Here is an 18,206-nt window from a genome sequence, read left to right as displayed (position 1 = left end):
ACCCGGGACTGAAGGGGCACTTGCCACATGAGGTGGGGAGGCGTGGGTTTTCGCTTCCCATCCTCTCACACCCTTTCCCTGGCAGGCTCCTGAAGCCTCTGACCAGGACTTGGTTTCTGCCTCAGAGTGGCAGCGGAAGCTGGAAGCAGCCGAGGCTCTGCTGATTCTGAGAGACTCTACCCAGGAGTCTTCTGGCTCCATCTTCCTGCTACAGCCCTGCGTGGCAGCAGGTAGCCCGGTCCTTGAAAGGAGAACGTGGAGTGGTGGGGATGGTTGGGAAATGGGAGGGCATTGTGGTAAGCAGGGCCTAACTGGGAGGTCAGAGTTGGTGGGTTGAACCTCCTTGGGCCCAGGCACCCAAGCTCCTCAGTCTGATGCTGGAGATGGCAGTTGATGGTTGCTCACTCAATCGAGCTCCGTGCTCAACAGCAAATGCCCCTAGCACCCTAGCATCAAGAAACAAGGAAACCGAGACCCCGTGAGTGGCAGGGACTTGCCCTGGGGCATGCAGCCTATCAAGTGGAACACCCAGGTCCCCTCACTCCCAGCCCAGAGCTTTCTATCCACACCCCTACAGTTCTGCTGTGGTGGGCAGGATATGCATAGGTGATGAGAGCCTAGGCTGGAGGGTGATCTGCTCTCTGATTCCAGTCTCCATGTGGAGCCTGGATGCCTTTACACTTCCCTTGTGTTTTGTGGCTAAATTTCATTGATGAGCCTGGAGAGGAAGGAACAGAGGAAGTCTGAGGAGAGGTAGATGCCTGAGAAGGCTGAGAGGGAAGGATGGTCATTCCTAGACGAAAATGTTGGATGGGGTATGGTGCACGAGTGAAGCAGCAACCTGAGTGAAGGAGGAACTGCTGGAACAGAAGGGGGCGAAGCCGGAGAGGCTGCCAATCACAGAGGTCTGGAATGCCAGGCTTAGGGGCTAGACCAGAAACTGTGCGTGGTGAGGAGGCAGGGAATGTGTGAGCTAGGGAGGAGTATATTCAAAGATATTGGGCTCAACAGAAAGAAATGTGGTGGCTCTGATGGAGGGACTGGAGGAGGCAAGACCTGAGATGAGCAAATCAGCGAGGAAGAGTTCTGTGCTGTAGTCTGTAAGTCCAGGTGACAAAGCCTAGATTGGGTGGAACAAAAAAGAGGGGGGAGCCAGGAGAGGAAATGGATCTGACCTGGCTCTGATGCCTTCCTTTCTATCTGCAGCTCCTGCTGGAGATACAGGACTCCAGCCTCCTAGCCCCTCTCTGAGACCCAGGCCAGCCACCACTATTTCTCTGCCTATTGGACATCTGGGGTGCATCTCCCTCTTGAGCTAGAAGCCCAGAAGAGAAGGCCTCACTAGAGTACTGCTTATTTATGCATTTGCAAAGTGTTTAATGTCCAGTATGCTTAACATGTTTTTTTTTTTTAACCTGCAGGTTCTTTTACAGGCTTTTTCAGGCCCTTTTTATTATAGGGGGCAATTTTTGGCTGAGGGTGGATATTCTTGTACCGCCATCCCTTACTGCCTTGGATTCTGGGGCCTTTTTGTGCGACTGAAGCTGATCATTCTCTCAATAGGGTTCTCTGAAAGGTCATACATTCATATGCCAGAGTTTTCATTTGACTTGTGACCGCAAACATAGCTGTGCACTCATGTACGTATCCATGCTTGTCAAAATACAAGGACGTTTTCATTTTGTATCTAGGTTTATGTGTGTGAACAAATAGTAAACCCTTGTTGTTGTAAGGCAGTGAGATATAGGTGTTGTTTGTTACCACAGTATAACGTAGACCATCCTGACTCTGGTGGACTTGTTCAATTTGCTTTCCAAAGTGAGAATCCCCCTACTCAATAACTGGGATTTCGTAACACGACTAGAGAAGAAAATGGTAGTGGGGAAAAGAAAAAGGCGTTAAGGGTTTTTACTCATTGAGCAAGTAAGTGCCTACCCTCTGCCTGGCACAGACTGTTTCCAGCTGTCCATAGGGCCCCAAATTGAGTTGTCTGCAGGGTCAAGCAGGTCTTATAAATGAGTGGAACAGCCCAGATAGGCTCTGGTCAACTGACAGTGCATTTTCTACCTAAGGGGCCAGGTGGCACCTGGCTCTAGCCGATTGTTGCCATGCAGGAATGTAGACTCTGCATTGCCACATCTCCTGATTTTTCAAGAGAAAATGGAATTCCAGATATCTACGTAAAATATCTCAATTTTAAAATGTTGGCTCTGGTTTCCTCTTTAAGACCTCTACATGAGCCAAGGAAAACATCCATTCAGGCCAACTATGACCAAGCGAATGCCAGGCTGATTCTAGTCCAATGTGTATTTTACAGTGGGGGACACTGAAGCCAACCAGGGCCAGAAGAATCAAAGAGGGGAGGTGAATTAGACCCAGAGCCTATTTTTGAAGGACCCATGAAATATGAGGAAGAATCAATATCATTTCTTGATTTTGTGCCCCCTGTATGCTGAAGACATATAGCCTCACAGCAGGTCTCTGAGCTAGGCATTATTACCCCCCACTTGCACAAGTGTTTTGGGGGAAATTTTTAGCCAAAGATGGGTGGGAGAGGACTCCCTTCTCTTTACCAGGCCCTGAATTAGCTAATAATTTACCTTCTAAAAAGTTATCTATCTATCTATCTATCTATCTATCTATCTATCTATCTATCTCTATATATCTAAACCATTGAATGAAAGGTTCAAAGTTTGAAGAGGCAGACATCCAGTCAGAAGAGTCTCAAAAATAGTCTCTTTGTTTTGTACTCAAGGTAACAACATGTAGTAGTGGATCCGATCTTACCTCCACTTGTTTCTCAGTCCTCTGCTGATGTTCCAAACAAAGGAAGAGCTGGCGACCCTGCCCCAAAGGCAGAAAGCTCAATTGGATATGCCCCGTCGCTATTTCCCATTGTGTTTTCTCCCTCCTTCCTTGCCTCCCTCATATTTACCCAAGATGACTGATGGTGATGACAACTTATGCTTTCAGGCCTTGAGAAGTCAGGCTTCTAATCAGCCTTATCTAATCCCAGCTAAACATGCAAAGCCACTTGGCACATAGGGGAAGACTGACATCCATCTCAAGCTTTCCTCCCTTCCCTGATTTGCCCCTTAAAGCAGTGACCCGAAACCCCTCTTCTCCCAGATATTAGATAAACAAGCCCACATAATCACAGAGGAAGGAAGCTGTGTCACGTGGAAAAGGACTAAAGCCCTGTTGTGCAACTGCATCCTAGGTGCGCCACAGTCTCACAGCTGAATTGGTAAAAGGGAAATTCTATTTGGGGTTAAAGGATGTGGCATGAGAAGAGGGAGGAAAAGAGAAATAAAGTGATGGAGACTGGGAGAAGGAGTGAGCCCCTTTGTCCTGTACCCTTTCATTTTTCTGAGTCCCGCCTGTCCTTCTATGCAGAACCTTTTAGGCCTGATACTGATGCTTCAGCCCCCCCTGCCACTCCACTTCCCCACACCCCATAAATGCATGCACACAAGCGCACTTGTGTGGGTACACTGCTTTTTATGCCTTTTTAAAAAGCCTCTTCACGGTGGCAAATTATGGGCATCTTAGGACTTTGTCATAAATGAGGAAATATCCATCTATTTTGTCATGTACTCCTCCAGTTCACAGATTCAAAACATCACTTTGTAGAATAAATAGTGTGAGTTAGGCCTCGACTCTCATGTGTTCTACAACGGCATTGTTTGGATCTGAGGATATCCACCACATGAGAGTATCTGCAGAGTGGATCAATTTCAACCAGGGGTATGCCTGTAAGTGTTTAACAACAGGCTCTCTGGGGGAGGGGGTGGCTTGAGGGGAAATGCCCTTTGTTGTAGCATTTGCCAATTTCAAGCTACTGACACCAGGTCAATTAGTGCAGAGTTGGGAAGGGATGCATTTTCAGGTACAATACATGGGCAGGTACAACAAATGGGCATAACCTGAAGAACATAGGTAACAGGAAAGTGTAGGAAAAATAATAAAAAATTGATGAGTTTTTGCTTTTTGTTTTTTTTTTTTGTTTGTTTCCAGTATAATGCATGTCTTGTAATTGATACTTTATATAATTTAGTCTTTAAAACAGCTGTGTTCAACAGCTGGCTTGCAGAACTCCTGAAAAATTAAGTTGGCTCTTATGTTCCAGTATGAGTCCCGTCCAGTATTCTGCCACTTTCAGTCCTTGCCCAGAAAGGCACCTCTTCAATAGTAGGTCACGTGAACCCTGCAGGGCCATCAAGGCCTGACACCACTGGTTTCTGGCCAAGAAGAGCTTAACATGTAGGGAAAGTATTAATTATTAATGAAAAAATGGAATGATCTGGAACAAATATTGAGCACAATGAATTGTCAGAAGTATTTGTGGGTGAACATGTGTTTTCAGAGACAGCCAACATTGGGTAGAAGTGGGAAGTGGGGACACCAGGATAAGCAAAACCCATGCAGCAGCATATTCAACAGATTCTTTGAAGTCTGAAGGAATGGAGCAACTGGTACTTCCCAGCCATCAGATTTGTATCTCTCATCAGAGAGAGAGACATTCAATATACTCTCTCCTCCTTAGATAAGTGCTGCATCCTCTATATAAACTCTTTCACTTTGCCCTTTTTAAAATTTTATTTAAATTCAATTAATTAACATATAATGTAATATTGGTTTCAGAGGTAGAGGTCGGTGATTCCTCAGTCTTATCTAATACCCAGTGCTCATTACATCATGTGCCCTCCTTAATGTTCATCACCCAGTTACTCTGTCCTCCCAACCCTCTCCCCTCCACTTTGCCTTTTTTCACTTAAAAACATAGCCTTCATTGTTATGTATAGGCACCATGTTATACAGCAGATCTCTAGAACATACTCATTTTGAATAACCGCAATTTTATATCCATTAAACAACTCTCCATATTCCCCTTCCCTCCTCTCCTGGCAACCACCATTCTATTGTCTATTTCCATAAGTTTGACTGTATTCGATGTTTTTCTTAAGAGGTATTGTCCATTTAAGAATATGTTAAGAGGGTAAATCTCATGTTAAGTTTTCTTATCACAAGAAAGCAGAAACAAAACAAAATAATGAAGGGACACAGAAGGACTCCTAGAGGTGATGGGTATGTTTATTACCTTGATCATGGAGATGGTTACCTGGATGTGTGCATATACCCAAACTCGTGAAATCGTATACATTACTATGTGCAGGGTTGTTTTTTTTTTTTTTTTTTTTTTGTACAAATTATACCTCAGTAAATCTGAAAAAAAAACAACAACACCCAGTATCCATGAGACCACTCCATAGTGCAATGTAGAGACATCTCCCACTCCTTGCAACAGTTATAGAGTATGCCACTGTGTGAAGGTACCATAATTTAGTCAGCTAGTCTTCTATTGATGCACACTTTGGTTGTTTCTATTCTGGCTATTATGAATACAGCCACAATGAATAAAATTGTGACATAATCTTTAGCAATATTTATCAATATATCTTTGAAATTGATCCCTAGATGCACTATTGCTGAATAAAGGGTGAAAATACATGTAATCTTGCTCATTATTGTCACGCTCCCTTTCATAAAGGTTGTGGCATAGCAACCAACAGCCAAAGCAATCTTCAATGAGGAGAACAAAGCAGGAGATACCACAGTTCCTTATTTCAAAATAGATTACAAAACTATAGTAATCAAAACAATATGGCACTGGCCTAAACACAGACACCTAGACCAAGGGGACAGATATGGGAGCCTGGATATAAATCCATGCATCTATAGTCAGCTAATATATCAGCTAAGAATATCTTGTCAAATATATCTCTTGACAAGAGTCAAGAACACTCAAGAAGAAAAGGCAGTCTCCCCAACAAATGGTGCTGGGAAAAGTGGAATTTCACATGGAAAAGAATGAAATTGGACCCCTATTTTGCCCCATCTACAAAAATTAACTCAAAATGGAATAAAAACTTAAATATAAGACCTGAAGCCATAAAACTCCTGGAAGAGAACACAGGGAAAAGTCTCCTTGATATTAGCCTTGGCTATGATTTTATGGATGTGACGCCCAAAACCCAAGCAACAAAAGCAACAATGAACAAGTGGGACTACATCAAAATAAAAAGCTTCTGCTCCCAAACGTAGTTAGAGTGAAAAAGCCAAGACAGAAACAATATGTACTCTATAATTCATAATCGTTAAGACTGTCAAAGTCAGTATATGGTAGTGGAAGTTGGAATAATGGCTCCTCAGGCAGGGGGCTCTACGAAGTTCTACTTCTAAATGTGTTTGTGGATACATGGGTGTATCACTTTGTGGATTCAGGTACACATTTTGATTTGTGTAGTTTGTGGATATATGTTACTAAGATGTACTTAAAACTTAGGAAATAAACGAATTGAAAAGACAAAAGCAAAGGAATAACGGACAGTTAGGATGCATGGATATAAATCATTTGGTATTTTAATATACAGAAAATCATTGCCTTCTAATTGTTTCATATTCCGTAGACACACTAAAAACTCCATGGGGACAAAATCTGTACCTCATTCGTTTTTACATCTCCCGAATGTCCACAATAGTATAAGTCAGAGTAGTTATCCTATATATACATAACGACAATTTTTGAATGTTCTATTAATAGAATTCTCTACAATGAATATAACAAATGAGTGAGTTTCTACAATAAAAAATGATAAAGAGCTTCTGCACAACAAAATGAATGATCAACAGAATGAAAAGGCAACCTACAGAATGTGAGAAAATATTTGCACAATCACATATCTGATAAGGAGTTAACATCAAAAAAAAAAAAAAAACAGAAGGAACTACTACAACTCAATAGTAGAAAAGCAAATGATCCAAATAAAAAATGGACGAAGGACCTGAATAGGCATTTTTCATTATTACTTTTAACCATAATCCTATTGTGGTCAGAGGCTATCCTCTGTATGATTCAATTCCTGTGACATTTGTGGAGTCTGATTATGGCCCAATATCTGATCAGTTTTTCTATACGTTAAGTGTGTGGGGGAGGTGGGGTGTGTGTGTGTGTGTTTGAACTGGATGTGCATCCTGCATTTTGTGGGGGTGGTGTTTTACAAAGGCCCATCATTTCACATTTGCTAATCATGTTGTTTAAGTCCTCTATACTCTCACTGATTTTGTTTTTTTTGTTTTTTTTGTTTTTTTTTTTTTTTTTGTCTCTTACATCAGTTACTGAGAGAGGTGTCGATAAACCGACCACAATGATTGCAGATTTGTGGACTTCTCTTTGAAGTTCTGTCAATTTGTACATTGTATAGTTTTGACTATGCTTTTCATTGTATACCAGCTTCAATGATCTAACTTCCTGGTAAATTATGTCATTTCAAACTGTCTCCTTTTTTTTCTATAATAATGCATTTTGCCTTAAAGTCCTTTTTGCTCAATATCAGTAGAGCTAAACCCATGTGGTATGTCTATTGTTTTGCATCCTTTTAATTGCAAACTTTCTGCATATGCTTAGGTTGTAAAGTGTGTCTCCTGTGAGGTACACATAATTTGATTTCCTTTTTATTGTCCAGTCTGATTGTGTTTTCTTTTTTGACTGCCTTTTACATTTTGTGTATTAACTGTCTCATTTTTCTATTTTCCATTTATTCCAGCTCTTCCTGTTTCCACCCGTCACTGTCCTATCCTTGCTTTCTTTTGGATTGATTATTGTTTTGATTTGACATTTCACTTTTCTTGCCTATTTGTCTGTTATCGTGAACACTCTCTCTAAAAAGTGGTCCCCCTAAAAATTACAACATGCCTCCTCAACTTATGAAAGTCTGACCTTCATACTTTTATCACCCTCTTGGACAATACAAGATCTTAGAACATTTCGTCTTGATTTATTTCCCTCCCTAATTTCATGGCATCTTACAGCATCCTTTCAATTAATACTTAAAGCCTCCGTATTATGCTGAGTGAAGTAAGTCAGTCGGAGAAGGACAAACATTATATGTTCTCATTCATTTGGGGAATATAAATAATAGTGAAAGGGAATATAAGGGAAGGGAGAAGAAATGTGTGGGAAATATCAGAAAGGGAGACAGAACGTAAAGACTGCTAACTCTGGGAAACGAACTAGGGGTGGTGGAAGGGGAGGAGGGCGGGGGGTGAGAGTGAATGGGTGACGGGCACTGGGGGTTATTCTGTATGTTAGTAAATTGAACACCAATAAAAAATAAATTAAAAAAAATACTTAAAGCCTCCAACGACATTATGGTTATAGTTTTACACAGTCATATCTATTTGGAGTTACTATAATATTTATTGTTTTCTTCACTCTTCTTGCATCTCAAATTCCATTCAGTTTCATTTTCCTTCTACCTTTCAAATTTTATGTCATGTGAAGATGGTTTCTCATTGTTTTGTTTGGTATTTCCCTCATTACCAGTTGGGGGTGAATGTACTTTCATACTTTCTGGCTGTGTGTATGGCCTCATCTGTGAATTTCCTTCTATGGATTGCTTCTGTGAATTACCGGATACCAAAACTGAGGATCATGGGAGTGTGACAGAATAAATTTAAGTGTCAGCAGAAAATGTCGGGGTGGTTGTGGAACCAGACTGTGTTCTCTTTCCTCCAGGTGTGGTTGAGCTAATACAAGTATAGATCTAGGGATCTGTGGGTCTGGGATAAGGGGGTGGACAGGTGGTCATGGGACCCTGGGTCCTGAATGGTGATGATGCAGCCACATGATCAAGGTGAAGGGGTCTAGATGGGGCTGTAACATGGAAGGCATAGCGATGAGGGAGCTTGCTGAGGGCAGCCTGGTGGAATCTGACAGCTGTTGGGGTAAGTGAAGAAGGCAGCCAACTATCTGGTAAGTTCCCTGTCTCTGTGCTCCTGGCCTATCAGGGCCCTCAGCAAAAGAAGGAAAACAGTTTACAGATGAAGCAGAGCCTGCCGACTCAGTTTCCCAGATCAACAAATTCTGTCACTAGGCCGACTGAACTTGTGTGCCTCCTTCCAGTTGCCATGATTGGATGGTATTGATTTCTCCATCAGAGGCCCATGATGCGTAGTTGTCACTCTTCTTATGATATTTGCAATTGTTGGTGATCATTGACTAGACCTGTGAAATTCTTTAGAAATTTTGTAGTTCTCATATTCTACAATCATTTTATCTTTTGATCATCCTGAAGGAGAGTTCGATAAAGCAAATGCCCACTCTTCTATGTTATTTATCAGTTATCAAAATTATGGGTTTACTCCCTAGCATTCCTCATTGGGGTACAATTATTTTTGTAACGGTGTGCCTATTACATAGATGTGTTTCGGGTCATTAGAGTTATTATCTTTATCAATGCTTGTCTTTGACTAGGTGGATATATCCTTTCGACATGGTCCTGATAGTTTTGGGTGGATTTATTCCTACTGGTATAACAAAGTGTTCCAGGCTCATCTTGTGCTTTTCTTCTCCCGGGCCTGGAATCGATCATCTCCCCAAATTTCCTTGGCTACTTTCAGTGGGAAATGATATTGGGATATCATAGTCTGGGCAGTACTTGTGTTCATTGCTACTGGGCTGGCCATTGTTTCTAGGCCTTTTGCATTGGATTCCGGCTTCCATCACCCACCTGAGGTTCTCCTTGCTGTGATGAACACTTTGGACCCACCCTCCTCTCCACTTTGCACGTCTTACCCCTCAGAGGGGAGATGTGCTCCCTTTGCCAGCCCTGGTCCCACAGTGAGGGACCATGCAGTGTCTTGCTGCAATTACCTTTGTTCCGCCACATTAGGAAGAGATGCTTCCCCTGTTCCTTAACTTGGGCAAGTCTCTTCCCTTCCAGGCCTCTGTTTCCACACCTGGAAAACAAAGAAAGTGGAATTCTATGTCTCTGAGACCCTATCCTTTTATCCAGCTGCTGTTAAGGTAATCCCAGTTTCCTGAACAATAAAAGTATCACTGTCTTGTTCGGAGCGTGGAGAACCCTGGGAACTAAGAAGCTTGGCAGAGGAAATGGCGATCTTTGTGGACGACTTCCCCTCAGAGCTGAAGGGCAAAGAGTCTCTATACTGGGAGGTCCTCGGTATCCCCAGAGGGCTCTGGAGAGGGGCTCTTTAGGAAAGGCTTCTCAGGCTTCAGCATCCCAACCCCTCCTGACCCTGCCCCCTCCCTGACCTGGTTGGAGGTAGGGAGACCTCCAACCAACCCTTAAGAAAGATGGATTCTAAAGGTGTATCTAGAAAGCACAGACACGCCTTAGTCCTTATCTGGGGAGAGGTTGCTCTTTTGGCCTTTTACAGCAGGAAAATGGAGCCTTTGGCTTCCAAATACTGACTCCTCCTCAGACTCAGCCAATACAGCTCTGACCCCAGCAGAGGTGTCCTATACTGGTAAACTCACCAGGACAAGGGCCACTGGAAAAGGAGTCAGCTGATCAGGTTTTAAACCATAGCTTTAACCCTTCACTATCCTTGTAACCTTGGGCTGGGTACCTAGCTCTCCTGATCTTATTTATAATCATTTTGAGAAGTAGTCATGGCATTGCTTATGGACCAATGTACAGGCAGAGGTCCAGTACTGACCCCTGGTTATTTTATCCTCTTTAACACCAGGATCCCGTGCCTCAAATGTGAAGGCCAGTCCTGACACTGGGAAATATTATTATTTTGCATCTTTGTATGTTGTGTATCCCTTGACTAATTTTGGTAGATATAGTTGATTTTTGCAACTTTTGTGTTTTAACTTCCATACTGGCTTTCTGAGTGTTTAATCTACTACCTTTGCTATATGCTTGCTTTTATCTTTATTTTTCATAATTTTCTTACTGCTGGTGATAGCTTTCTCTTTCCACTTGAAGAAGTCCCTTTAACATTTTTTGTAAGGCTGGTCTAGTGATGGTGAGCTCCTTTATCTTTTGTCTGGTAAACTCTTCATCTCCTCCTCAATTCTGAATGCTATCTTTGCCGAGCAGAGCATTCTTCATTGTAGGTTTTGTCCTTTCAGCCCTTTGAGCGTATCATGCCACTCTCTCGTGGCCTGCAAAGTTTCTGCTGAAAGATCAGCTGATATCCCTACGGAGTTTCCCCTTGTTTGTAACTGTTTTCTCTTGCTGCTTTAAAAGGTTTCCATTCTCATTACGTTTTGCCATTTTAATTACTATGCATCTTGGTGTGGACCTCCTTGGGTTCATCTTGTAACACAACATTTTGTTGATTAAAAATATATACATCCCAAACAACAATGCACATTTTTCAAGAACACATACAAAGAAAACTGAACAGGTAACTTCTGAGACCGTTACACATCAACCAGAGGAGAATGATAGTATGAGTAAAAGGGAATCGTTGAATGAATAAAATAGAGAACTTAGAAGATCAAAGGAAATAATGTGCTACTAACCCAGGAGTTTGTTTGCTTTAATCTTCAGCTTTTGGAGGTGGGGAATCAAGCAAACAAGACAAAATCAAAATAATGAATTGTGCTTCTTCCTCCAGCAACGGTGGATTAGGCAATTCAGAATATCCCTCCCACTGAGACACTATAGAAAATTGGTACCCACCATGACTCTAGATGGCTCAAATAGCTATCCAGGTGGTGAAAAGTTACCAAGCCAAGGTCCTAGAGAACATCTAAGCAGAAAGCTATGAGACTGATATTAGATATTAGGTGTTTAACAAATTGAGAATAAAAAGCTGAGTGCTGAACAGTGCTTTTTACAGCCTCATGAGGCTTGGATGGCAAAATAAAAAAGTCCAGAGCCCGCCAAGGGTAATGGTCTTGGTGAGGGACACTGACAAAGGCTGCACTCTAGGTATAACAGTGAAAAGGAAACAAATTCAAAGAATGTGGACCAGCACTGGGGAATCTCAGGAGTCCATAAAAATCTTAATCTCTAACATCAGATTTATATAATTGCAGAATGCTAATGTCCAAAGTTCCTGGGAGCAGCAACAGATAATCATCTGTGGAAGTATTTAAAATAAACCAAAGAGCAGCCCGGGTGGCTCAGCGGTTTAGCGCCACCTTCAGCCCAGGGCGTGATCCTGGAGAACCAGGATAGAGTCCCATGTCAGGCTCCCTGCATGGAGCCTGCTTCTCCCTCTGCCTTGTGTCTCTGCCCCCCTCCTCTCTCTCTGTGTCTCATGAATAAATAAGCAACATCTTTAAAAAAATAAATAAAATCAACCACAACTTGAAATGATATTTATGAATGATTCTTTAAAAAGAAAATATCAGATACACACTGCAAGAAATATATGAAGAGATGAAGAATGAATGAAAATGAGAAAAATGACAGGCCATAGATCCACAAAGCTCTTGATATTGGAATTTTTTGGTGCACACCTAAAATACACACATGCAAACACACACACACACACACACACACAAGTTATGCTTACTATGTCCAAGGATATAAAAGGAAAGAATGACAATACTGACAGAATATTAATGCATAAACATGACACAAAAATTTTGAAAAAGAACCAGCTATAATTTTGGAACCATAAAATGTATTAACTGATATTAATTCTGAGGTGTTTTACAACACCAACAACAATTCTCTGATTCTCCAGACACAAGCTGGATGCTCCACAATTAAATTAAATTCTGACACTACTACCCTGAGTTAGTGCAGACTTCATGGGTCAAGGGTTCAATCCTCAAAGACTGCCTCCAACTTCCAATGCCAGTCAAAAGTCTCAGGCCTCCCAAACTGCCCTACAACTGGTTGTTTATAATTTAGGAGTACCCATGGCTCCCTCCCTCTTCAGGTTTGTTAATTTTCTAGAATGGGTCACAAACTCAGAAATACACTCTATTTACACTTACTGATTTTTTTTAAATAAAGGATATTATATGAAACATAGAAATGAACAGCAGGATGAAGAGGTACATCGGGCAAGGTCTGGATGGGTCCCAATTGCAGGAGCTTCTTCCCCTGTGGAGTTGGGGTATGCCACCCTCCTAGCATGTGGATGTGTTTGCCAGAAGCTTTCTGCACTCCATTGTTTAGGGGGTTTTATGGAGGTTTCATCACATAGGCATGATTGATTATTAACCCAATCTCCAGCTGTTGCCCCTTCTTCTGAGGTTGGAGGGGTATGGAAATGAAATTTCCAGGCTTCTTATCAAGGTTCGATCTTTCTGGAAACCAGTTTCTATTCTGAAGCTACCATCTAGGGGCTTGCCAAGCCAAGAATTGTCATATTGGAACATAAAGTGCTCCTGTCACCCAGGAAATTCCAAGGGATTTAGGTGCTCTGTGTCAGGAACTAGGGACAAAGACTAACTATATATTTCTTATTATGTCACATAAATCAAAAGATAGGTTGAATAGAAGATTAAAATGTAAAAAAGAGATTTACATATACTGTACATTAGAAATACAAACAATAGGTAAAGTACAATGGCTAAAATACAATATCTGGAATAAAGTTTGGAGACACAAAGGAAGTAACATGGAGAAGAGAGGGTAGGGGATTCAAGTAGAAGGTCGTATTTATCTGTATCTTTAAGGGAAGGAGAGAGAGAAGCAGTGTTTGAAATAATGGAGGAGAATTTTCCAATACTGACCAAAAATATCAAGCCATAGATTTAAGAAGGTCTGTGAGCCTCAGTAGGATAAGAGAGCCATGAATAAACATATCATAACAGGGCTACATGAAATCAGAGACAAAGAGAAACCTGAAAAGTGGTCAAAGAGAAAAGATACATCCCCTTCAAAGAAACAACAAGTAGACCTATAGCCAACTCCTCAATAGGAAATACGGAAATCAAGGAAAACGGGTAAATATTGTTAAGGGTCTAAAAGGAAATGCTTGCCTAAATAAGTCATGGGAATAAAAGGCACAACATAGGGAATATACTCAATGATATTGTAACAGCATCGTATGGTGACAAACGGTAGCTACACTTGTGGGGAGTGCAACATAACGCATAGAGAAGTTGAATCACTATGTTGTACACCTGAAACTGATGTAACATTGTGTATGAACTATACTCAAATAAAAAAGTCACTAAACAAAATTAAAAAATAAAAAGGTCATTTGCTCCAGTTGCTCTCAATCCTGGCCTTACATCAGAATCACTGGAAGGGTTGTTAAAAGTGGCTGGTTACATAACTTGTGGGGTCCAGAGTAAAATAAAAATGCCAGCCTTATATTCAAAAAGTAAAGAGTGGGGGAAAGCCTTTAAAGGTACTAACATATAAAGCTTTTTCCTTTTTAACCATAACTTCTGTTTCTCTGCCTCTCTGTCTCTCTGTCTGTCTCTTGACTTGTCCTGGAATTTTTTTTCCTGCCTAGTGTTATTCTAAATAAAAATCAATCAATCAATCTTTCTAAAAAGCAAAAATCCTAAAAAGTGAACTGAAATAAAAATATGTTCCTTTTTGTGCATCAAAGGACACTATCAATAGAGCGGAAAGCCAACCCATGGGTGGGGAAAGGGACGGAGAAAATATTTGCAAACCATATATCTGATAAGGGATTGATGTCCAGAACACAGAAAGAACACCTACAACTCTTCAACCAAAAAAATAAACAGCCCAATTCAAAAATGGGCAAAAGATATTTGAATAGACATTTTTCTAGGGAAGATATACACATGCCCAATAAGCACGTGAAAAGATGCACAAAATCACTAGTCATCAGGAAAATGCAAATGAAAATCACAATGAGACACCACTTCACACCCATTAGAATTTGCTATTATATTCAAAAAAGAAATAAGCCTTGGAAAGAATATGGAGAAACCGGGACCCTTGTGAATTGTTGATGGGAATGTAAAATGGTACAACCACCATGGTAGGCAGTATGGCAGTCGCTGAAAAAGTTAAACATAAAGCATATTCTACTGCTGGGTATATACCCAAAAGAACTGAAGGTAAAGAGACATATATTTATGCAGTCATGTTCAAAGAAGTGTTATTCATAATAGTCGAAAAGGTGGAAACAACTCAAGTGTCCAATGACAAATAAATGGATAAACGAAATGTATTTACATACAATTGAATATTATTTGGCCTCAAAAGAGGAATGAAATTCTGATACATACTGCAATGTGGATAAAACTTGAAAATATTAAGTAAAATAAGCCAGCCAAAAAGGACAAATATTTTATGAATCCGCTTATATGAATTACTTGGAGTCAAATTCATAGACACAGAGAGTAGAATGGTGAATGCCAGGTGCAAGAGTGAGGGGGAAATAGGAAATTATTGTTTAACGGGTATAGAACTCTACACTTAAAAGTTGTTTACATGGTAAATTCTATGTGATATATATTTTATCCCAAAAAACTTTTTTTCCAGACAAAAAAGTGAAGAAAACTCATAGCCAGCAGATCCCCAATATTAAATATATGAAGGGAGACCTGTCAGAACCACTGTAATTCCAGATGGAAACATGGAAATTCGGGAAGGGTTGGAGAGCATCTCTCACATTTTCTATAGTTATAAATTACTTTTTCTTTGGGAAATTGTAAGAAGAATATTGATTTCTTAAACCTTTTTAAACTTTGCTCACAATGACCAAAAATAATTCTACACTGTAAGTACAAGTCTCTCTTTCCTCATAAAGCCCACACATAGGAATCATACTGGACCATAAACTGCACTAAGGGCAATGATGACAGATCACATTGGAAATGTGAATTTGGAATTCTAATTCCAAGGGGTACATGCACCTCGATGTTTATAGCAGCATTATCTACAATAGCCAAAATATGGAAACAGCCCAAGTATCTGATTAATGGAAAAAGAAGATGATATATATGATATATATGTATGTATACACACACACAATGGAATATTACTCATCCATAAAAAAGAGTGAAATCTTGCTATTTGCAATGACATGGATGGAGCTAGAGAGTATTATGCCAAGTGAAATCAATCAATCAGAGAAAGACAAATAAATACCATATGATTCCACTTATATGTGGAATTTAGGAAACAAAACAAACGAGCAAAGGGGGAAAAAAAGAGAGAGGGAGGCAAACCAAGAAACAGACTCTTAACTATAGAGAACAAACTGACGGTTACCAGAAGGGAAGTGGGTGAGGGGATGGGTTAAATAGGTGATGGGGATTAAGGAGTGCCCTTGCTGTATACTCTTGTGAAAACTCCTTGTGATGTACTCTTTTTCCCCCTTACAAGCAAGGTGGATATTCTTCCTAAGATATTTCCTGTGCACACTTGAGGTGGTGGTTAATTTTATGTGTTAACTTGATTGGGCCATGGCATGCCCATATGTTTGGCCAAACATTACTCCAGGTATTTCTGCAAGAGTGATTTTGGATGAGATTCACATTTAAGGCAACAGGCTGAGTAAAGCAGACTGCCCTTCCTAATGTTGGTGGGCTTGATCTAATCAGCCTGCATAGAACACAATGGCTGACCTTCCTCTGTGGGACATCAAATCTTGAGCCTGTTGGTCTTTGCACTGTAACTACACCAGATTGCTGACTCAACTGGCAGATATTGGGATGTGTCAGAATCCATGATTGTGTAAGCCACTTATAATAAATTAATCAAGGCTCAAGACTTGGGAAATGCTGATAGTTTGGTTTGAGTCCAAAGATGGGAAAAGGATAATGTCCCACAGAGGAAGGTCAGCCATTGTGCTCTATGCAGGCTGATTAGATCAAGCCCACCAACATTAGGAAGGGCAGTTTGGGAGGCCTGAGACTTTTGACTGGCATTGGAAGTTGGAGGCAGTCTTTGAGGATTGAACCCTTGACCCATGAAGTCTGCACTAACTCAGGGTAGTAGTGTCAGAATTTAATTTAATTGTGGAGCATCCAGCTTGTGTCTGGAGAATCAGAGAATTGTTGTTGGTGTTGTAAAACACCTCAGAATTAATATCAGTTAATACATTTTATGGTTCCAAAATTATAGCTGGTTCTTTTTCAAAATTTTTGTGTCATGTTTATGCATTAATATTCTGTCAGTATTGTCATTCTTTCCTTTTATATCCTTGGACATAGTAAGCATAACTTGTGTGTGTGTGTGTGTGTGTGTGTGTTTGCATGTGTGTATTTTAGGTGTGCACCAAAAAATTCCAATATCAAGAGCTTTGTGGATCTATGGCCTGTCATTTTTCTCATTTTCATTCATTCTTCATCTCTTCATATATTTCTTGCAGTGTGTATCTGATATTTTCTTTTTAAAGAATCATTCATAAATATCATTTCAAGTTGTGGTTGATTTTATTTATTTTTTTAAAGATGTTGCTTATTTATTCATGAGACACAGAGAGAGAGGAGGGGGGCAGAGACACAAGGCAGAGGGAGAAGCAGGCTCCATGCAGGGAGCCTGACATGGGACTCTATCCTGGTTCTCCAGGATCACGCCCTGGGCTGAAGGTGGCGCTAAACCGCTGAGCCACCCGGGCTGCTCTTTGGTTTATTTTAAATACTTCCACAGATGATTATCTGTTGCTGCTCCCAGGAACTTTGGACATTAGCATTCTGCAATTATATAAATCTGATGTTAGAGATTAAGATTTTTATGGACTCCTGAGATTCCCCAGTGCTGGTCCACATTCTTTGAATTTGTTTCCTTTTCACTGTTATACCTAGAGTGCAGCCTTTGTCAGTGTCCCTCACCAAGACCATTACCCTTGGCGGGCTCTGGACTTTTTTATTTTGCCATCCAAGCCTCATGAGGCTGTAAAAAGCACTGTTCAGCACTCAGCTTTTTATTCTCAATTTGTTAAACACCTAATATCTAATATCAGTCTCATAGCTTTCTGCTTAGATGTTCTCTAGGACCTTGGCTTGGTAACTTTTCACCACCTGGATAGCTATTTGAGCCATCTAGAGTCATGGTGGGTACCAATTTTCTATAGTGTCTCAGTGGGAGGGATATTCTGAATTGCCTAATCCACCGTTGCTGGAGGAAGAAGCACAATTCATTATTTTGATTTTGTCTTGTTTGCTTGATTCCCCACCTCCAAAAGCTGAAGATTAAAGCAAACAAACTCCTGGGTTAGTAGCACATTATTTCCTTTGATCTTCTAAGTTCTCTATTTTATTCATTCAACGATTCCCTTTTACTCATACTATCATTCTCCTCTGGTTGATGTGTAACGGTCTCAGAAGTTACCTGTTCAGTTTTCTTTGTATGTGTTCTTGAAAAATGTGCATTGTTGTTTGGGATGTATATATTTTTAATCAACAAAATGTTGTGTTACAAGATGAACCCAAGGAGGTCCACACCAAGATGCATAGTAATTAAAATGGCAAAACGTAATGAGAATGG

At 40.6% G+C, this 18,206-nt stretch overlaps 1 protein-coding gene across 4 annotated transcripts in view; it reads left to right on the top strand.

Annotated features, from left to right (window-relative positions):
- LOC140627216 (doublesex- and mab-3-related transcription factor C2-like) overlaps positions 1 to 5,203 on the top strand; it is a 34,228-nt gene extending 29,025 nt beyond the window's left edge. For all 4 annotated transcript variants that reach the window (XM_072815257.1, XM_072815256.1, XM_072815258.1 and 1 more), the window contains 2 exons: positions 86 to 230; positions 1,207 to 5,203. In XM_072815257.1, coding sequence (XP_072671358.1) covers positions 86 to 230; positions 1,207 to 1,319 — 258 coding nt within the window. In that variant the 3' untranslated portion in view covers positions 1,320 to 5,203. The remainder of the gene's footprint in view (positions 1 to 85; positions 231 to 1,206) is intronic.
- Positions 5,204 to 18,206: the final 13,003 nt, after the last annotated feature.

This window comes from Canis lupus, chromosome X (genome assembly GCF_048164855.1).
Source record: "Canis lupus baileyi chromosome X, mCanLup2.hap1, whole genome shotgun sequence".
In the NCBI taxonomy this organism is placed as follows: domain Eukaryota; kingdom Metazoa; phylum Chordata; class Mammalia; order Carnivora; family Canidae; genus Canis; species Canis lupus.
This window is presented reverse-complemented; position numbering and strand designations above follow the sequence as displayed.